A 19,882-nucleotide genomic window follows, 5' to 3' on the forward strand; every position below is an offset into this window, starting at 1 on the left:
ACATGGCCACACAGCCCGGAAGACCCACACCAGCCATAGACAGAGTTAGTTACAGCCTAAGTTTATATTCCTTTTTATTATCATTACTTGGCCTTGAAAAAAGCCATCTTCCAGCCATTTGGGTTTGAAGTATGCAATATAAATGTTAGTTAAGAAATCCCCTATTTATTTTCCCCAAATGCCTTTTGGAACAAGTTATTTTGGAAAACTCAAAAGCTTTCATTCCCTGAAAATAACTTTCAGTTCCTAGAATATCTGAACCTGCTAATGAGACAAGCAGGACAATATTTTTTGGTCAGCACTAAGATTTATGCTTTTGGGGAAGGAAAGTAGACGCATTGTACTGAATGCACTTCAATAATTAGTCTGAGCTTTTTTGGCTTGCCTCACCTGAGGATACCCCACCGCTACATTATTTTCCATGACATTCTGAGATATAACACTTGTTTGCTCTATGTTAATAAACTTGATAGAAAATTTTAAACGGATAATTTGTTCCCTCTCTAGGTATGTATTTCCATATATGCACACCATATGTGATAGCTCAAACATCTAACTGAACTGAATAACAGAGAGTAGGTGGCAGGGACCTCCAACAGCTAAATGCCCAGCTTGCTGTCATGCAATAGGCCTCTGTATACTATCTCCTTTCAGAAGTTCAAAGGTCCAAACTATGGAAATTAGTTTGGTGTGCCCAAATTATTATGTTTTTCATGTACCATTTTTGCCCTATGAACTTTTAAAATCAAACTTATTTTAACACATGTAGAATAGTATCAGTTGATCAAAGAAAAATGCTGACTGAACATGATCAGTTTTTTGCTCATTGCATCCTAGCCAGAATGCTGAAAGCAATTACCTTGAAAAAATTTTGAACAATTACATTTTAATGTTACTTTTAGGACCACTTCTGGACATAACTTTTAAAAGAGATAGCTTTTAAAATACAACTTATTTTGGAAAATGAAACTTTATTCTAAAATGTATCCAAAATTGCAAGACACAACACGATTAAAACAGATAAATACATTTTATATACAGAAAGCATTAAAACACAAAACAATTGTTAATATAATTTTATACCATTTTAATGAGTTTCCATCAACAAAATTTTACAATTTAAAGACTTCAATTGCAAAACAGTTTTAAAATCATATGTATAAATTATGTCTACAACAACTCCAATACAGATAAAGTAAAATACAAAAATAATCAATACTGAAATTCAAATACAAAACCCCAAATAATGTTGCACAGGTACATATGTACACTTGTTGAATTCATGCAGTTACACAGTGCAACAAAATTAACTGTCTTAGTTTAAAACCTATCACAAAATGGAACAACCATATCTGCAAGCAGAAGAAAATATATATTTGTAATAAATCATAGTGCATTTAGAAGTTAAACTTTATAAAATGATTGCTGAGTGATTTATTTCAAAAACTTCCCAGTTGGTTCAGACATTTCACATAACTCTAAATTACACTTCTATGAAATTAAAATTTAGAACAATTTAAAAAGATTTAATGCCAAAACATTTCTGCCTGTTCTCAGCCTTTAGTTTTGACATCATATCTACTGGCAAGGTATCTGTATCACTTTCTTGTCGTCAATGAATATGAAATTTGATCAAAAGAAAATTTAGACTACAGTAGATGAAATTCAAAGACATACCTTGCTGGAAGGGAGGGAGGGAGGGAGGGAGGGAGGGAGGGAGGAAAAGACACCAGACTTAGTATGTCCAGTTATGTGCCAAAGCATATACATACAAGCTGTATATGGTGAAAAATCTCCACGCCTAAGATCTTGACCCTAACGGTCTTGATTGCACAAAAACACATCTCAAAGGAATTTATGGCTTGAATGACATTTCAGACAACTAGGTGAGCTGGTGCAAAGTAAGTCATTTGTGAGTGTTGTTTCTTGCACAACATTAGGCCACACTGTGGAAAGTTAATGTTCAAGGAACTGTGCAGTAAAATATTTAATATGCTCCAACATGAAAAATATATTTGTTACAATTTATTTTGCCTGGCCAGAACTTTTGGTTTGCCACAATCCAAGTTGGTTGATTCCACTAGAATTTGTATTTCATCACATTTTCATTATTTTGATAAGATACATCTATTCGGTGTAGGTTCTTGCTTGGAATTCAAGCGAAGAGTTGAAACTAACAGATAAACCAGGGGGAGAGCATGATATGTATGTGTGTAAATATATATAATATACAATGGTGTGTGTATAGATCTACATACATACATGTACATGCTGTATTCTAAATAGTGTTTCACATTCTGTACAAAAGGTCACTTAGACATAAATTACTGCAAAAATAGGCCAATTTTTGTATGCACACAGTCTTATGGTATTTCTGGCACCTCTAATGGGACGCTGAATGAGATGCTGGTGGTATCTAAAGTCAGGAAGAAGGGTTTCTTTTTACTAAAAGGAAGCAAAACCTACCATTTTTAGTATAAAAGTTGAGAGAGGGGGATTGCTAAAAATAGGAATAGTATAGCGTTAACACAATGTACATTGTAGATAATTTTAACTATAATATACTATTTGTTCCAAATCCTCTTAACTCAGCCCTACAAAATATATAGTTGTACTGAAATTCTGTTGAAAAACAATGGGTGCCAAATACTCTATACCATATTGCTTTTTCTACTGGTTTGTTGGAAATCACAGGAAATATTGCTGGGTTGATTTTCTTACTGGAAAAATCAAGCAGCAGTGAAACTTCTGTGATCTGGAGTTTCCCTCTTTCATGACTGAAGGGTACATGAATGAACACTGGTGCTAAGTACCAATCCCAAATGTATAAAAAAAAGGAGACTTGCTTGCAGATAAATAAATAAAAATGGAAGACAGATGAAAGAGAGCAGTTTGGGTAAAAACTGGGAGTGACAGATGATGTGGTTTTTATGATAAAATTATAATGAATGTGGAAAGATAATCAAGGTCAGCTCTCAGACTTCTACAAAGATTTTAAGCATCCCTCATTTTTGTCAGTGATACTTTAGAATGACAATTCAATAAGATTTGTTTAAAATCTATTTAATTTACAGAGTGTCTAAAACTGTGTACTTTCTAGAGGAATAAATTGCTATAGGGAACCATAGAAAAATTTACACAATAGGCAAGTGTATAAGAATATTTTCAATTCATTAAACAATTGTGTTAATATGTGATCTCATATTAATGTTCCAACTGTAGTTGGGAATAAATTTCACTCATAAGTCCTATGATTTGCCTCTAGAATGTTTCTTTTTAATCAGTATGGACATTACTCATATTGACAGACATCACTTGTAAACTATATATTGTCTAATTTTTAAAATGAGTGTTTACTAGACAAAACATTTAAATGTACAGCAGAATGTTTTCATTAGCTAGCTTTCCATTAAATTCATACATACTTAAAGTAAAGCTATTTTGACTGTAACCTTACACATACAATAGAATTTACTTCTGGGCAGAACTGTTGAGGTGTTATGATACAGTTGAACATATTTAATGAAATCTGCAGCTTCTTCAATGCATTACATGGATTGAATTGACAAATTATACTAGAATAAATTTTGCCAGTAATTATTACGTGACTTATAAAGAATACAATTGGAAACTGCTAGAGTGATCACATTCTAAAAATTAGCTGCAACTAGGACAATTTTAAATAAATATAATTAGTCCCACTAAATTATATTTGGTCACATATAGTTGAACCTGTAACCAAGATATTCAAGCTCATATGCAGCCCTGAGATTCTGCACCTGTTCATTAATGATGTATTTTGGATCCAACTCCTGATTTCTTGATATATATCAACACACCAAAGTACAACATTTATAAATAGCTATTTCACTATCCATTCTGTTAAAAAGCCAGCTATATTTATTGTAACATTGGGATTTCTGTAAAAGATTTTATGTTTTTACACTCTGCAGAATAATTTTTTTCTGCTCTGCTAGGGTTCTGAGAATCTGAACTTGTGTGTCATGATGGGGAAATTCATACAGGAAAATACAGAATGACCTCTGAAGGTCTTGGAGCTTGTTTAAAGTAAGAAACTCAGAAATTTACTGATTTAAATAATACATTAACCTTCCCTAGAAAAATGAAACTAATACCTATTAAGCCTGTGACCATACTTCATCCTCTTGAATAGTTTAAAAAAAATTTTTTTTAGTGTGAACTAGATTTTTTAAAAAATAGATTATATTTAACATAACAAATAACCTCTTGGGAAAACCATGTAAAGTATGGAAATATAAGCACATACACATCCATTTTTATATCAACCTTTTCAAGTTCCTTCCTGTATTCCTTATATTCTAGCCTTTGCCTGATAATGTGTTTCCTTTCAGTAAAAATACTTACACAGATACAGTACTATACATTAATGTGTAATAGGTTGAAACAAGCTTGTTGCTGTGGAAATTTTAGTACTGATATTTCACTTCTGTTTTTAGAAGACTAGAGTGATGCAATATGAAACAGACCAAGGAAAGATGCAGTATAGGGGGGAAATAGTTGAACTACAATGAAAGGAGGAAGACAACTTTTCAACAGAAGTACCTGATAATCTATTTCATGGTAAGGGCTGCCCTCAGACAATGGCATAATAAAAGCATTTTTATCCAACAGAATCACAACTCTGAAATTTCATGATCGATGACTTAACAAACAAGGCAGCTTCAAACTCACCTATTTATGGCTACTGGAAATTATAGACTGATGGACTTTTAATATTCAGAGATTGCAGGCCCAAGTATTAGGAATACAGAGACATTTTTATGTTGTTTGTATGTACGAGTTCTTCCTGGGAACACAACAGCCATTTTAAGAAACCAAATGCTGGACTTGTTCAGCTCTTGATCTGATCTTAAAAGTTGGAGAATATTCTTTAAAAAAAACCGATACTTTTTAGCGCATAACTCATCAGCTCCAGTTGGCAAGGCCAATAGTCAGAGACAAGGGCCAGGAGCTTAGCAAAATCTAGAAGGGTACAGACTGCTTCTAACTTTTTGTGAAAAAAAGAATAGAGATATGAGGAAAACAGGGTTTTCAAATATGCTTTATTGTGATCTGCTTTCTGGTGACTTGTAAAATCCAGTTTGCATTATTTATATGGTTGCCCTCAGCACGTATTCTATGGGATGTTAGAGAGAAGCATAATGCAAAATATAGCATTACATTTGGAATAAGGCTTCCACTTTTATAAACATAGTGGATTATTTCTAATAATAGTACTTTGCACATGTAAAAAGTAAAGCATGGATTCACGAAGTAGTTTTTCTATAAGATTTTTGTGGCAAGCATTGAAAATAAGCTTTACTGCTGCCTATACTCTAGTGTTGCAGAAATGTACATGGTTTGCTAAATAAAAACTTGTACTTTAAATGTCCTAATGTCCTTCCCCCCCATTAAAACCTGAAATTTTACTGAGATTCAGTTTTCCTATATTCTAGGAAAATCCCTGTATTTCTCTCGACTACAGAGCAAGTATTCCCTCCTATTTGCCGGGAAAAAAAAATGAAAATGCTGTTTCTATCAATATTTTTATAATACAAAAATCTAAATGTCTTCCGCTAGAACCATTTTCTTGAAAAACAAAACCAAAAACCAAAATCTAGTTTTCAACATCACTCAGAAGATGTACACATATACAACTGGCCAGGGATATACAAATAGCAACTGTAGTGGAATTCTGTCCAAAATGAAATGCTTAATGTCTTTATAGCAATAGTGGAGGTTAAAATAAATGCTTATTTTCCCATTCAAATTGTGTTATTTAGCTTTAGCTTTATCAGGCTCATCCAAATTAAACATTACTGGAAACAGAGGACAATCATTGGCAAATTTACTAAACAAGCTTTAAGTACTAATCCCCCAAATCCCAGTGCATATAGGGCCATTATTTCTCATGCCAAATTCTACATGTCATAGTATACACTGTTCTAAATGATGCTAAATGAGTTAAAAAAAAAAAAAGTTTGTAAATGCTCACATGGATGTTCATAATATGGCCATAAGCCTTTAAGACTCAATTCCAGCATGTGTTAAATTAGAAAAACTATCAATTCTGAGTACTGACATATATTTCATTTTAGTGATACAGTTGGAAAATAGTGTCCAGAATAATGCAGAATTATGATGAGCTGATCATATTTTTCCATAACCTTATTATTCTATTTCTTTGTTATGAATTTAATTAAGGGAAACCATTTATTTTCTAAATCTTTTAAAAATAAAATACTGAAATTGCCCAGGCTGTGGATGTCAAATTATAAATCTTTCAGTTATCCAAAAATTTATGTACTAAAAAGGGCATACATCTTTATATACATCTATAGCAAATGCTCCCATTATACTGAGAATGTAAATGACCAAAATGTATATATTACTCTATTACTTTTTCAAAAAATAAAACTTTTAAAACAGGTTAAATCAGCATGTTCAATAGCAGTGTTCAAATAAAAAAGAATAGCACTAAAAATCTTTAGCACTATAAAGGCTAACCATAATTAAATCACCCAGTTAGTTTTGTACCGAAGTATATGAGTCTGTGCATGTGTCTGTCTTCCTGCCTGCCTATCCAGAATGCCATCATTTGGAAAGGCATAAAATCTTAATGCCACAAACCTTGGGTGACTTTTTAACTGAAGCGGCCTTGAACCCGATCAAGCCCTAGTTAAGAGTCCCAATGAAAAAGGAACAGCTTTAGTTAGTATAAGGAATTTTCTACATGACCAAGATTTGACCAATCTGTTCAACAGTCAGGAAATGTTCCATGTACAAATGCATGAATGGTATTCCTTGGCATTGGAAAGAATGAGAGAACTTCTGTTTGCATAGATCTCTAAATGCACATCAGAACAATTAGAGAGTTTTGTGTCATATAATCACATTAATAATTTTACAGCATATGCAAACTAGAAATATGAACTTTTGTATTTTGATACTAAATTGTAAACTGAAATAAATTTCATTTTGTATTTTAAAAAGATTTAATATAGCAAAAGAGTTAACGTGCACATTCCTATTCACTACAGTCATGCTTAAAATAACAGTACTGTTGAGTGGAATGGAGGTTAAAGTTGTACAATAATTTTCAATAAATTGCATGAAAAAAATTACTCTTTTTGACTACTTTTTCTAGATTATTTTATTTATTTATTTATTTATTTATTTATTTATTTATTTTCTAAATTTAGTCACCGCCCATCTCACTCAAGTATATCATGGCAATACTATTGTTAAAAACTGCATGTCAGGTCTGCTCACAATAACATGAATTTCTTCAAAACAGAAATCAGGGAATAAATATATAAATACATTAGGACTCCAAAAAAAAATCAGTGCAATATTTATTGGCAAAAATGTGTGACACCAATGTAAAAGAATAAAAATGTACAACTTAATTAATCCTCTCCAAGAAATTCACCATCTAATTTCATAGTTTTGTTACATCCAGCATATTGACATATAATCACAATTATGATAAACATAGTAATGACTTTTAGTCAACTGATTTTTGACACTAGGTTGTAATCCATATGGATACAAAATAGCTACTCTTATCAACCAAATAGTCTCTCTCTTGCCATAGTTATGATTAATTTACATTCCTTTGTTTTCAAAAGGATTTGGTATATCATCATTTGGTGCTACATATGCAAGCCATGTGCTTATTCCTTCCTCTTGTCTTTGCACTGCATCTTCTACTTAATGGGTTATTTCTGAGTTTAGGGAAACCATTTATGGCTGTTATATGCAGACGGCAGACTTCAATTTGTGCTTGCCCTATACACCAGGATTATAAGTAAGGAATTGAATTTGATTGCTTGGCATTACATGTGAGTTAGCCCATTGCTTACTGTAACTGGATTGAAATATGCATATTTAAATCAGCATTACATCATTTTTCCTAAAAAGCTCAGTTGGAAAAAGCTTATACATTAAGGATGTCAATATTTAAATCAGCCAGGTGCTTTTTGGATGTCAGCTTTTCTAGTTTTTTTTTTTTTCACTAGAACCTGGTTTAGAGATGAGAAAATATTTGGGATGCACCAATTAGGCCAGGATAGTGGCAACCAAAAGTTCAGCTGATGATAATCTGATGAATCAGGCAAAAATGAAAAACTTCCAAATAAAAATTTGGTTACTGTGACTTAGAAGCTTGAAGCACTGTTTGCTTTTATGTGGAGGTCTGTCCATATTGTGGCTGAAGCATAGGACTTGGTGAAAGCGAGTTGAAGGAAAACTGTAAATTATACCACCTTTTCTGAACCTATGTATACAACAAATTATGAGAATAAAGAAAAGCACACCAAATTCAGATCATTCTCACTCTGATTTTAAAGCAAAAATTTTAAATTCATTTTAAGCATTTCATGTAGAAACTACCAAAATGGATTATGTCCTGTATCTTCATTACTTGATACCCAATCTATTTCAGGGATTTTAATTCTCTCTCTCTTTCTCTCTGTGCGCGTATGTATGTATTGCTCATGGTTATAAAACCAGTTCCAATTTAATTATTTATCATTGTCTTCAGTAATTTCTAGCAAAGTTTTCAGAATATTTCTAGAGAGGCACAGGTATTAATTCATTTGATTTTTCAGGAATATTTTTAAGCAGGATCCAAAAGGAAGATAACATTCTGATCACACACCATCCTTTTAAGAAGTCCATATATGTATCATGCTCTGTGAACTGTTTCCACTCAGCCTCTGCTGTAGAAATTTCATTAAAAATTCCCAAGGTAAAATATAGGTTCATCTTAATTGTTCTAAAATGCACTTTTCTGGGGATGGGAGATAGAACCTTGGAATTAAGGTTCATATAGGGCTATAAGACATATAGTACATGTGGATCTTTAACATGTAAGAAATAAATCAAATGACTGAAAATCAGTAATCTATTTTAATTTTGTTCTGCATATTGCCAAATTCTATAAATAATTTACTAGAACATACAGAAGAATCTAAACAAAAATACAATGTATAGTTAGCATTGTCATTAGATGTTATGTGCACAAGCATTCATAGCTATTATTTTATGTGGCATATTGGAAAAGAGTTACTGGAAAAATTAGGCACAGAGATTTTTACATGCATAAAATGAGTATCTGAAAAATTAAGTATCTGGGATTAAGGAATCATATCCAAAACTGTCCTTCAATTCAGAGAAGACACTTTAATTCAGCAGAAGTTCCCATAAACAAAAGGGAGAGAAAGGTGCTGCTTCCCATTTTGTCTTCAATTCCCTGGAATACATTTTTAGAAGACAAAGGGTATCAGCATAAACAATCTTTTCCCTCACTGCGTTCGTGGAAGGTTCGGCTGAATCAAAAAGCTTTTCTGAATAAAATAACATCACTGGATACTAACCAGAATTACTGTCTTGCTCTGAGTGCTCAATAAAGGGGAAAAAGTATTTGGAGTCATAGATCTGATTTTGTAAAAATATAAGCATGTGTAAGTTTACACATTGCAACTTCACTCAGCTCTTCAAGGTTAATGTAGAAACAATGGTGATACTTAAGGGCTATTTCCAAAGTTTTGCAAGTATCATGTTTTGCTTACATGATGGGACTTCCCTTCATCTTCCTCTCCCCACTTCCCCTGGTATAATCCAAATTTGCTCTAGAGGGTCCCCCAACCCTCCAGAGCAGATATGATGGTTGGCACGTGAGAGGAAACATTTGTTCCATTGGTGGATTCTATTTTGCCTGGAATGACACGACTGTGTTTTGTTTAACACCAGCACAATTTAAAGAATGATCTTCCCCCTTTTTTAAAAAATCAGAATGAACTGTAAAACAATTATGTACTGCCTCTTATTCAAATGCTCTTTCATTGCAATTTCAGCAAGAGGTGTATCTGGATAGATTGCAACTATTGTAAAATTTCCAGTTACTTCTAGTAGATGGAAATCAACTATTGTAGGCAGCATTTCTACTTCCACATTTACAATGAGAAAGTTACTAGATATGCAGATAATAAAAGATGCTACTATATGGGAATTACTAAACATAAGCTATTAATATATCACAAAATTGAAAATAGGAGTAAATATAAAATAGTTAATTTTTCACACGTCATTTATTTGCCATAAAGAAGGTGGGGGAATTATCATGCTTTCTTCATATACAGCATCTTAGATTTCTGAGTTATTTGAAACCCAAGAAAATATGATATTGGATGAAATTTACCATTGTCTCTTAACATATAGCCAATTAAAATGATTTTCGGACTAATAGCTGCATTTGTTTCTGATGCAACAGATGAAGTACCTTAAACCAACATTAAATTTATGTAATAATAAATTTACTGATCATGAAGATACTACAGGACTTTAAGTTTACACTGACTTTAGAAACATCCAAAGTGGCTTAATAATATTGATAAATTATAGATAGTGAGATGGGGATAGGAAATAATAAAGCCAGTGAGTAAAGCGAGGGAAAATAATTTGCTATCTCTTTCCCTTTGGCATATCAAATAACTGGAGTATGTTATGTAGCCTCAGGAGATTATGATGAATATTAAAGGAAAATATTGTGCCGAAGCAATATAATCTATAGCTGTTTTTATTATAATTACAACACCTATGGAAGATCATACTAAGTATTTCCCCAACAGCAGAAACATGAATCCTGCCATTTTTATTCCTGGATGCTACAGCACTTTAATCAAAGCCCAACAAGTGTTTTATATTTCTCTGCATAGATCAAAAAGTTGAGCTAACCTCAGTCATACTGTGAAAGCAAATATTGAAGGATATGCATCCTAGTCCTCAACATATTACTTGGGAGTAAATCTAAATTGTTTCAATGTTTACCACCATGCAAATAAGTTTAGGATTGCAGTATTAGGCATTTATTAAGAAACAGGGCAAAGAACCCCTCTAATTTCTTTTTTCTCAATTTTAGGAAGGCAAAGAACAAGTTTAACTCACTTGTAAATTTTTTTTTTCCTTGAGCAAGTGTAGTCTGCAATTCACATGATTACTGGTATTAAATAAAACTTTATGAAAGCCCTCTTATAAGCAATTTTATTCCTAACCATGATGGCTGATAATGACAAAAACAATGTATCTGAGATCTTTTTAAAAAAATAACTTACAAAGCAGTGATATACACAGCACAAAACAGGTCAGATGGGAAGAAGGAAGCAGTCTTTTAAAAGATAAAATGTAAACGTGAAAAAGATGGAATAAAAGTCCCTATTTCTTATTTCTACTTAAGATGTCATGTGATAATATTTTACAACGTCCTGCAGGTCTATATATGTATGTGCTCATATTTATGTCTCTGTAACACACACATACATACACCTATCCCTACATATACATACACAGATAATTGTTTGCAGTTCAGTCTTGGGCAGCTCTGATACGCCACATATTATAGGTGAAACCAGATCAGGACCCATTTTCTTCACAAAACAGGGAAGATGGTTGGAAAATAATGGTGGGTCCAAATGTGGCAGAGATCTTTTCTGTTAAACTGTACACAGGGATGAATAATTTTTCTTCTTTAGTAGCTCTCTGGAGAGGGCCAACTCAGTGCAGCCTTCACGAAGAGACTTGGTATTGGATCACACACTCATTGTCATGCTGGGGGAATACTGAAAAATAGGAATCCACATTTTAGCTGCAACTCATTTACCAAGATACTAATAGTGAACACGAAATGCAAGTATCATGATTAATAATAATTTAACATCATAATAATTTAACATAATGTGATGTGTATCTGGCTTTGCAATGAAGATAAGTGTCATAACTTGCCATAATTTTGCATGCCATATAATAATATTTGATTAAGCAAAATTGTGCTAGGAATATTTGGATACTGAAATCCCTTAAGTATCTGAAGATTTATGATAGGCATTAGATGTTTTTTCTCCTGCTCCCTCCATGTGCAAATTGATGTGCATATCTTTTAATATGTCTATTAAAATAGCATAATCTAAATTAGAATATGAAATTTAAAGCAGAACAAGTTTTTGTATCACTACAGCAGGAGTCAGCAACTGGCCACCAGCTCACCTTGTTCCCCTTACCTTGTGGAAAAATGGCCACATTTCTTAAGATCATCAAATTCCACAAGATTTCAGTCTAATAAAATATTGGGATCTCATAACAATTTAGCTGTGATGGAAGGCATGAGCGGGGAGGATTCTGGAATGGAGCTTCAAGGTTGCCGGGAGGGGGAATAGAGATTCCAGGGAAGCATCTCCTCAGCCCCCAGCTGGAACGCGGGAAAGTCAAGAGGATGAGACTGGCCCCTCCCCAGGGCATCATGTTTATAGCTGCTGTTGTTGGGGATTAGAATTAGTCTGGCGAGATTCTGTCCATTAGGTGCAAGCTAATAAAGGAGATAAACTGTTCTGGACTGTCTCGCTGTTGTTCTTGGGCTGAACCTGACATCAGCTGTCTGGGGAATGGGATAACCAAGCCCTACATCTGTCTTAAAGACTGCAGTAGACAATCACATGGCTTAAGAGTTACTGATAATTTGTTGACTAAGTTACTGAAATGCCTCATCCAATGTATCCTTACTTTACACAGTTGCACAGAATTCTTGGTTTAAACAAAGTAAAGCAGTGCTGATTTCAATACTTCATAACTTCATAATTACACTTCAGCAACTGATGAATTATTGCAACATTTTAATGGTATATCAACATGTTAAAAACTTGTGATACTGTTTCAGAGAGAGACTCTTTTCTTTTGTTGGATTAACATCTTGCCTCATCATAAAGAGGCAGTGAGATCTGCAATGATTAAAGGACTTGCCATAGAAATAACTGCACCAAGGTAAAAATATAAAGAGCTTTCCTCCTCTTCCACTACCTGTTTAACTTTGAATTTTAATATGAAAATCATATTGTATCAAAACAATGTGTAACAGTAACAATTTGATACAAAGTGATTATAAATATGAATGCATTCAATGTTATGCATTTTCTTAAACCAAAACAGTTCTGTTAGGTTTCAAATAATAATTTAATTGTAAGGAAGGGTTACTGTATTAATCATATAAGATGAAAATCTGATTTTTTAATTAGCAAGCCAGTTTAATCTAATCTGAAATGAGAAACCCTTAAATCCAATTTATTACCATTGTATATAACTTTTGTACAAATATTTTTCTCACTGTTAATTTATATCAATAGTATGGGGAGATGGGCAGCATACAAATTTAAAAATAAACAAACAAACAAACATACTGGAAGTGAAATAAACAACATAAAATTGTTCTTGTATACATTAAAACATTTTGGGAATATGAACATTTATAAACTATAAACTGATTTATATCCAATTCTTTTACTGAAATATTACTATTTGGTTTTAATCAGGGGAAATTTTTCAACCTCTTAATTCGAACAGTAATAAGAAGGTCAGATCCATCTGTAGCATGTTAGTACTAACAATGTTTAATTTCACTTAGAACAAAAATATTGATAGGCTGGTGGGTCAAGCATTATTTTATTTAGAATTAAATATGAAACAAATAACTACTTTTCCAGAATCAAGTATATTTTGAAGAGTCATAACATAAAAAGTTGGTAATTAAACATTTATCTTAATGAACACTAGATGGCCTAAACAAACTAACACTAAAAACTATTGTTCAGAATATTATTTCCATTCCATTGTTTGGAAACTTATTTTTCAGAGATTATTTAGATAAAAATATCTCTAATATTCTTTAGCTAACTGAGTTGTTCTCAAAGTTTGTGTGGTTTATTGACCAGATCCATTTCAGAAACACCCTTAAACCCAATTTATTACCATTGTGGCTAACAATTTCTGTACTTCCTGAATATATTTGGGATCAAGTTTAAAAAGACTGAGAGATACATAATGTAATCTGTGAAAGTTTCAAACAAAATATGAAATGTCACTGTGAAAAAAAGTACTGACTTTTTCAAGCTTTAGCCTACCCAGTTATCTGTTTATTAAATATAATTAAATATAATAAACAGCAAATGTATGCTACTTTATTTGGTGAAATCCTATTTTAGGGTCACTGTCCAGAATTATACAAGTAAATAAATAATTAAAATAATTAAACAGCTTCTATTTCTAAAAGAGTACGCAACATAATATTGTAGCTGGGTCACTGAGGTGATCAGAGCATGTCTAACAACAGACAGTATAACAAAACTTAGCCACATTCAAGGAAACAAAATCATACTGGTCTGATAAAAGTAAATGTACATAAAATAAATCAAGAATTGTCTGGGGGGAAGCCTTATCAGTCCTAAGTATGACAAAATGTTACTGTGGTCAGTTAATAGATTTTCTGGGGTAGAGAATTATCCATTCCCATATGTGGGACCACCTTTCCCTGAGAGTATGTGCCTGTTCTACCAGATCAGATAAGGTAGGCATGCTCCAGGTCCTTTCTCTGAAATCTTGCCATCTAGTGGGACCTTGGAAGTGGGCCTTTTCTGTGGATGCCCTACTTTATGGAAGACCCTCCCCTCAGTGATTTGGTAGGGTCCCACCCTTTCAGCCTTTTGAAAGGCCGTCAAGACCTGGCTTTTCACCCAGATGCTGGGATAGAATGGGAATATCTGGAGCTGGTTATGGAGGCTCCTAAAGGATGACTGAGGCACCAGGTTTTTGTTTTGTTTTATGGTTTTGGATTTTATAGTTATTGATTTTATTGTTGTGAGCCACCCAGAATTGGGTTTAAGATGGGTGGGCATACAAATCTTTTAAATAAATAAATAAATAAATGAAAAAAAAATCTTTGAAATATTGGTACTTTGCAGATACATCACATTTTTACAATATGCATATTAAATAGACACATTTGTACTTTAAAATTTTGTGTGTGTGTGTGTGTGTGTGTGTAAAATATCACTATTTGGCCTGTTAACTATATTCAATGTTATATAAAAATATGTTTTACAAAGAAGAAGAAAGGTAAAGAAAGCAAGTTCAGTATTTGGATTAATATACCATTTGGAGAAATTGTTTGCATTAAGTGCACACAGTGATAAGATTGAAAACTAAGAAGATGACTATGACATCTGGACATTACTCCAAATGCATCAAATGGAAACACTCTGCTATCGTGTTAATTTGAAAAAAATGAGGAGGCCATAATGCACAATTTGTCCTCTACTGGAAGCAGGGCCAGTATTTTCAGTGAACTAAGACTGAGAATATGACAACATTTTCATGTACCTAAAAAGTTATAACCTAAAAGAAGACCAAGACTTGTTTCCATCATTCCAGGGTGTAGTAAGAATGGTCTTAAGTTATGGTAAAGCAGATACTGATTGAATGCTAGGAAAAATATCCTAAAAGTCAACACTTGACAAAGGAACTAATTATAGGTAGAGGTGGTAAACTTTCCTATACTGAGTATATTTAAACAGAAGCTACATACCCATCTGTGGGAAAATGTTTAATTTGGATTCCTGCATTAAGCAGGAGATATATTCAGTGATCTTAACCATCATATTCTTCTGGCTGATGTATGGACATTAGTTTTCTATTCTACTTATCCAATAATTCTTATTTTGTTGAAAATAAAAATAACATTCCATTAAAAACATTAGAATGCTACCTGTTATGTAGACCAAAGAAGAGAAACCAGAGACAAAGATGATTGATACGTCATAGCTGAGGATTGCCTAACTGAAAAAAATTCTGATTTATAGCTGAGTCTAAATCTCAAAGTAAACTTTCTTGATGCTCTTTGAACTTCCTGCCCTAAATGACTTGTTGCATTTAAAAATAATACTTTATTTTTTTCAAAATGTGGAAGTTGGCATACTGTAAAGGAAAGCCCCCATGTCTGATACTATTTTTATTTCCCAAAATGCTTCAAATGGGACCTTTATGTTTTCTTAGAAAATAAAAATTGACAGACAACAGCCATTGGTGTTTGGACGTGTATAAGCCTGCACAGAAAAGAGAGGGGTAGCTGGAATAGGATCAGTTGGGTGGCACATAGCATTCCAATAAATCCAGTGTGGACAGGATTGCTTCAGCTATGGTGTGACTATCCTTGTTGTACTTGTCAGCTGCTCCTTAAAGCAGCTGTGCCTTTAGTACAGAGCAGAACCAGGATTTTGTGAGGCTTTCCATACATCTTCTCAAAGTTCCAAATGTGTCCACCAGCATGAGAACTGAACTCCTGCTTTAGCATGTGCACTTGCATGTCACTGTCATCCTTTCCATAAAATAAGTGTATCCATAGATGAAACATAATTTCACATGAAATATACATTTATTATGGTTTGGTTCTGCTGTTTACTATGTCATATACATTTCTGATTCTTCTTCTAAGCCTCAAATTGGGTAAAATTGTTCTAACCTACAACATGGAACTATATATCTCAGTTGTTTCTTTAAATGCATCCTAATGATAAACTGTAGGAAATTTTGTACAGAATAAATATTTTGAGTAAATATTTTATGGAAGAAGTTGTAGGGTTATGAATTAGTTCAATATACTGAGAAAAAGAATGTCTTTAAGAAACAACTACATTTCCAGCAAAACATCTTTCATACTGGCCATCCTGATTCGGTTTGATCTTGAGGTGAAATTTAAATTAAGAGAATATATTTGATCTGAGTAAAGTACAAATTAATAAAAGATAATTGAATGTAAAATTATCACTATAATTATTCTGTGAAATATTAATTTCTGTTTAGCAAATAGAAATTAGTGCATATTATGACACTACGTATCAACTTCTTTGGTAATCCTTTTTTGATTTTTGATTTAGTAACAAAAAAAATAATATATAGACAATATAGGCAAAAAACAAAAATAGTTTTTCTCATGTTATCACTGTTGTATTGTTTTTATTTTTGTTTATTAATAAATAAAAGAAATGGGGGAAAGGAATTTCAGTTTATCACTATTATATACTTTACTGTATATATTATATACTTCTTTGGCAATTCCTAATTGGTTGCCCTTCTTTGCTATACGTTCAAATTTGTTGGAACATCAAAATTAGCTTTGAATGTAGAAATACATGCAACATGTTCTCATGGTGAATGAAAACACGCTTTTGATTCTTTCACACTTCACACATAGAGATACAGACTCATACATACATGAGGGAAAAAAAGCGAGAGCTCCAAAATCCCTGGAACAAATAATTATTCTTGTTTGTGTAAAATTGAAACTATAGTTATATCATAATTTTATGGGTATTTACTGAGAAGTAGATCCTGTAGCACTTGTTCCTAAGTTTTACAGTATATCTAGATTTTCATTTAAAAATAAGAAAAAACTTTCTGACAGTAAATACTGTACAACGGTGAAGCAGTCTAGTTAAGGAGGTTGTGGAGGTTTAAAAAAAGAGGCTGGACAGGTACTTCCATAAGATGGTTTAATTGCTTTTGCTGGCCACTATAGACCAAATGACCCTTGCGGATTCTTCTACCCCCATTATTCTGTGATGCTAATAAGTATGTTCAGGGTTGTCTTACTGTGATCAGCATATGAAGCAAATAGAAATGTAAGATTCCTAGTAACTTTATAGGCAATGACAATGGAATAAGCAAAACAGGCTTAACAAATATCAAAAGAAGTGTTTATAGTTTGATTTCTTTCCACATTGAACATATAACCCAGAAAGTAATTCAGAAGTATTATTATACATGGAAACAACACCTAAAATGATGAGTTAGAGCTGTATACCCAGAAGAACAACCAAAATTAAAAATACAGTACTTACACTTTCACTCTGAAAAGGATTTAGAAAGTTACCCCCCATTTCACCATCGTCTCGAGGGGTCCCAGGCTGATTGCTCATACTCATATTACTTGGAGAGTTCTATTTGGAGAACAAAACAAGAAAATCAAAACTGTAAATCATATGTAACTGTTTCAAAGCATCCTGTGATATGAAAGAGGCATACTTTTCTTCCACCCACAAGTACAATACCTTCATTCTCAAGGGTGAGAGACACATATCCAATACGGATTATCTTATTTTCCTTTACACCTGTATGTATTTAAGTCCAGTTTTATGCCCATATTATAACCTTAGCAAAGATCACTATGTCATGGATAGGGCTGATGATTTAGGGCCCCAGTATACAGCACAAGAAGTCCAATACCTTTGAACTGTTCTGAAACCAACCATATGACATTTTCACTCCTGTTAGCACTGGAAATTGTGGTTAACTTATGACTTGTTTGAACGGTGGCTTCATAAACTATAATTTGAGATTGTGACTTTAATTAAATTAGAAATAACTTACTGAATTTATTTCCTGCCTTTCTACTCAAGCAAGTATTCAAAGTAGCTTATGTAAGCTGGTAAGTAAATGTTTTTGAATTCCTTCTGGATACACGATTTAATGGATATGCAAAAGGATCAGAACCCTAACCAGGAATTATCGTGCATTCTGAGTATTTCAGGGTAGTGCATATACCTCAGAGTTAGTGGTATATGGGCAATAATATGTTGGCTTGCGAGGAAGTCTCTAGATTGGACATCCTAGCTTACATAGAACAGCATAAGGGCACTTTGGGTAAAACTGACCTGTGACTGTATGTGTGGAATGCAGGTCAAAATGCACCCACAGTTGATTGAACTGAAGTTACTCTTATATTTAGGGAATATTGCATAAGGTACAGATGCAACTAAAGCTGATAATCTAGTCTAATCTTGCTATAAAGTGTTATGTTCAAGCCCTGAGTGAATCAAGATCAAGATGGCCAATGGAATTCAGTATCTATGAGCCTACCAGGTGACAACAATAGCATGTGGAAAAATGTGAGTTGGAATATAATAGGAGTGAATTAAATGAAAAAAAAAAGTTATACGTCTGTATATCAAAGAGAAAGGGGGATACCTGCAGGGAAGTGAAGGTGAATGAAAGGACTAAAATGAATGCCAGGACGTATGCACTGGTGTTGTCTACAATACAGGTGTGTATGAAACAGGAATCTATAGGTTGATAGTAGTTACATGTTATAATCCAGTGAATAATAAGAATGGAAAAAACAGAGATAAGTTTGGGGGAAAATATGCAATGAATCTGATAGAGGGGAAATACTTATTCTGAAAGGATGGGGGGTGGGAACAACATCAGAGAGTACAGAAAAAGTGGTTGGGTCATGCAGAGACCCAAAAGAGAATGAGAATGGTGACTTGTGAATAGTTGCTTTGAAAAGACGTTTCTTTCAAATACATAGTATTTGAATACTAGTCTCTTAATATGTACACACAGGAAAGGAATGAATCTTAAAGGTTAATTGATTGCATTGTTTATGATGAAGGACTGAGATAATTAGAGAAAGATTCAAGGGTGGTGAGGAGTTTTGAATGTGGGACAAACTATTCATCGTATTAACAACAGATTTTGAGAAAAATTGGAATAGAAGGAAAAAATATGATAGGAACTAAAGTGAAAGTAAAAATGAATGCAGGAAGAAAAAAAACATGAGGCTCTATGAAAAAAAGCATTAGAGGACAGATTAATCTCCCAAGGGAATGATGGAAAGATGTAAAGAAAGAGAATACGGAAACCAGAGTGAAAATAATTTTATTACAGTGTGTCACAGAAATGTGTGAAATTATGCTAATGAATAGAGGATGTCTGGATGAGAAAAATACACATGAGAATGCTGCATGAAATGAGGATGAGAGAAAGGGAAATAGAAAAAAGGACATAGACAAAGAGAGTAAGGAGTGATTTGAGATAGGTGGAGTGATTTAAGAGGCAGAGGAGATGTAGAATTATTTTGACAGGAGTAAAAATTGTTTTGGAAGTATGTAAAGAGGGCTAAACAAGATACATCCAATGCAGTGAATGGGATTAAAAATAAAAGTAATGTCTAAGACAAAATTGTTAAAAGGAATTTATG

At 33.1% G+C, this 19,882-nt stretch overlaps 1 protein-coding gene across 11 annotated transcripts in view; it reads right to left on the reverse strand.

Moving 5' to 3' along the window:
- Nucleotides 1-1,711: 1,711 nt before the first annotated feature.
- The window catches only part of SSBP2 (single stranded DNA binding protein 2), a 163,202-nt gene continuing 145,031 nt past the window's right edge, over nucleotides 1,712-19,882 (reverse strand). For all 11 annotated transcript variants that reach the window (XM_007422657.4, XM_025162978.2, XM_007422656.4 and 8 more), the window contains 2 exons: nucleotides 17,742-17,840; nucleotides 1,712-11,642 (listed from right to left, as the gene is read on the reverse strand). In XM_007422657.4, coding sequence (XP_007422719.1) covers nucleotides 11,613-11,642; nucleotides 17,742-17,840 — 129 coding nt within the window. In that variant the 3' untranslated portion in view covers nucleotides 1,712-11,612. The remainder of the gene's footprint in view (nucleotides 11,643-17,741; nucleotides 17,841-19,882) is intronic.

The sequence above is a fragment of the Python bivittatus genome, unplaced genomic scaffold (genome assembly GCF_059951505.1).
Source record: "Python bivittatus isolate LINGU-HERP-01145 unplaced genomic scaffold, Pbiv_v1 ctg000850_np1212, whole genome shotgun sequence".
NCBI classification, from domain to species: domain Eukaryota; kingdom Metazoa; phylum Chordata; class Lepidosauria; order Squamata; family Pythonidae; genus Python; species Python bivittatus.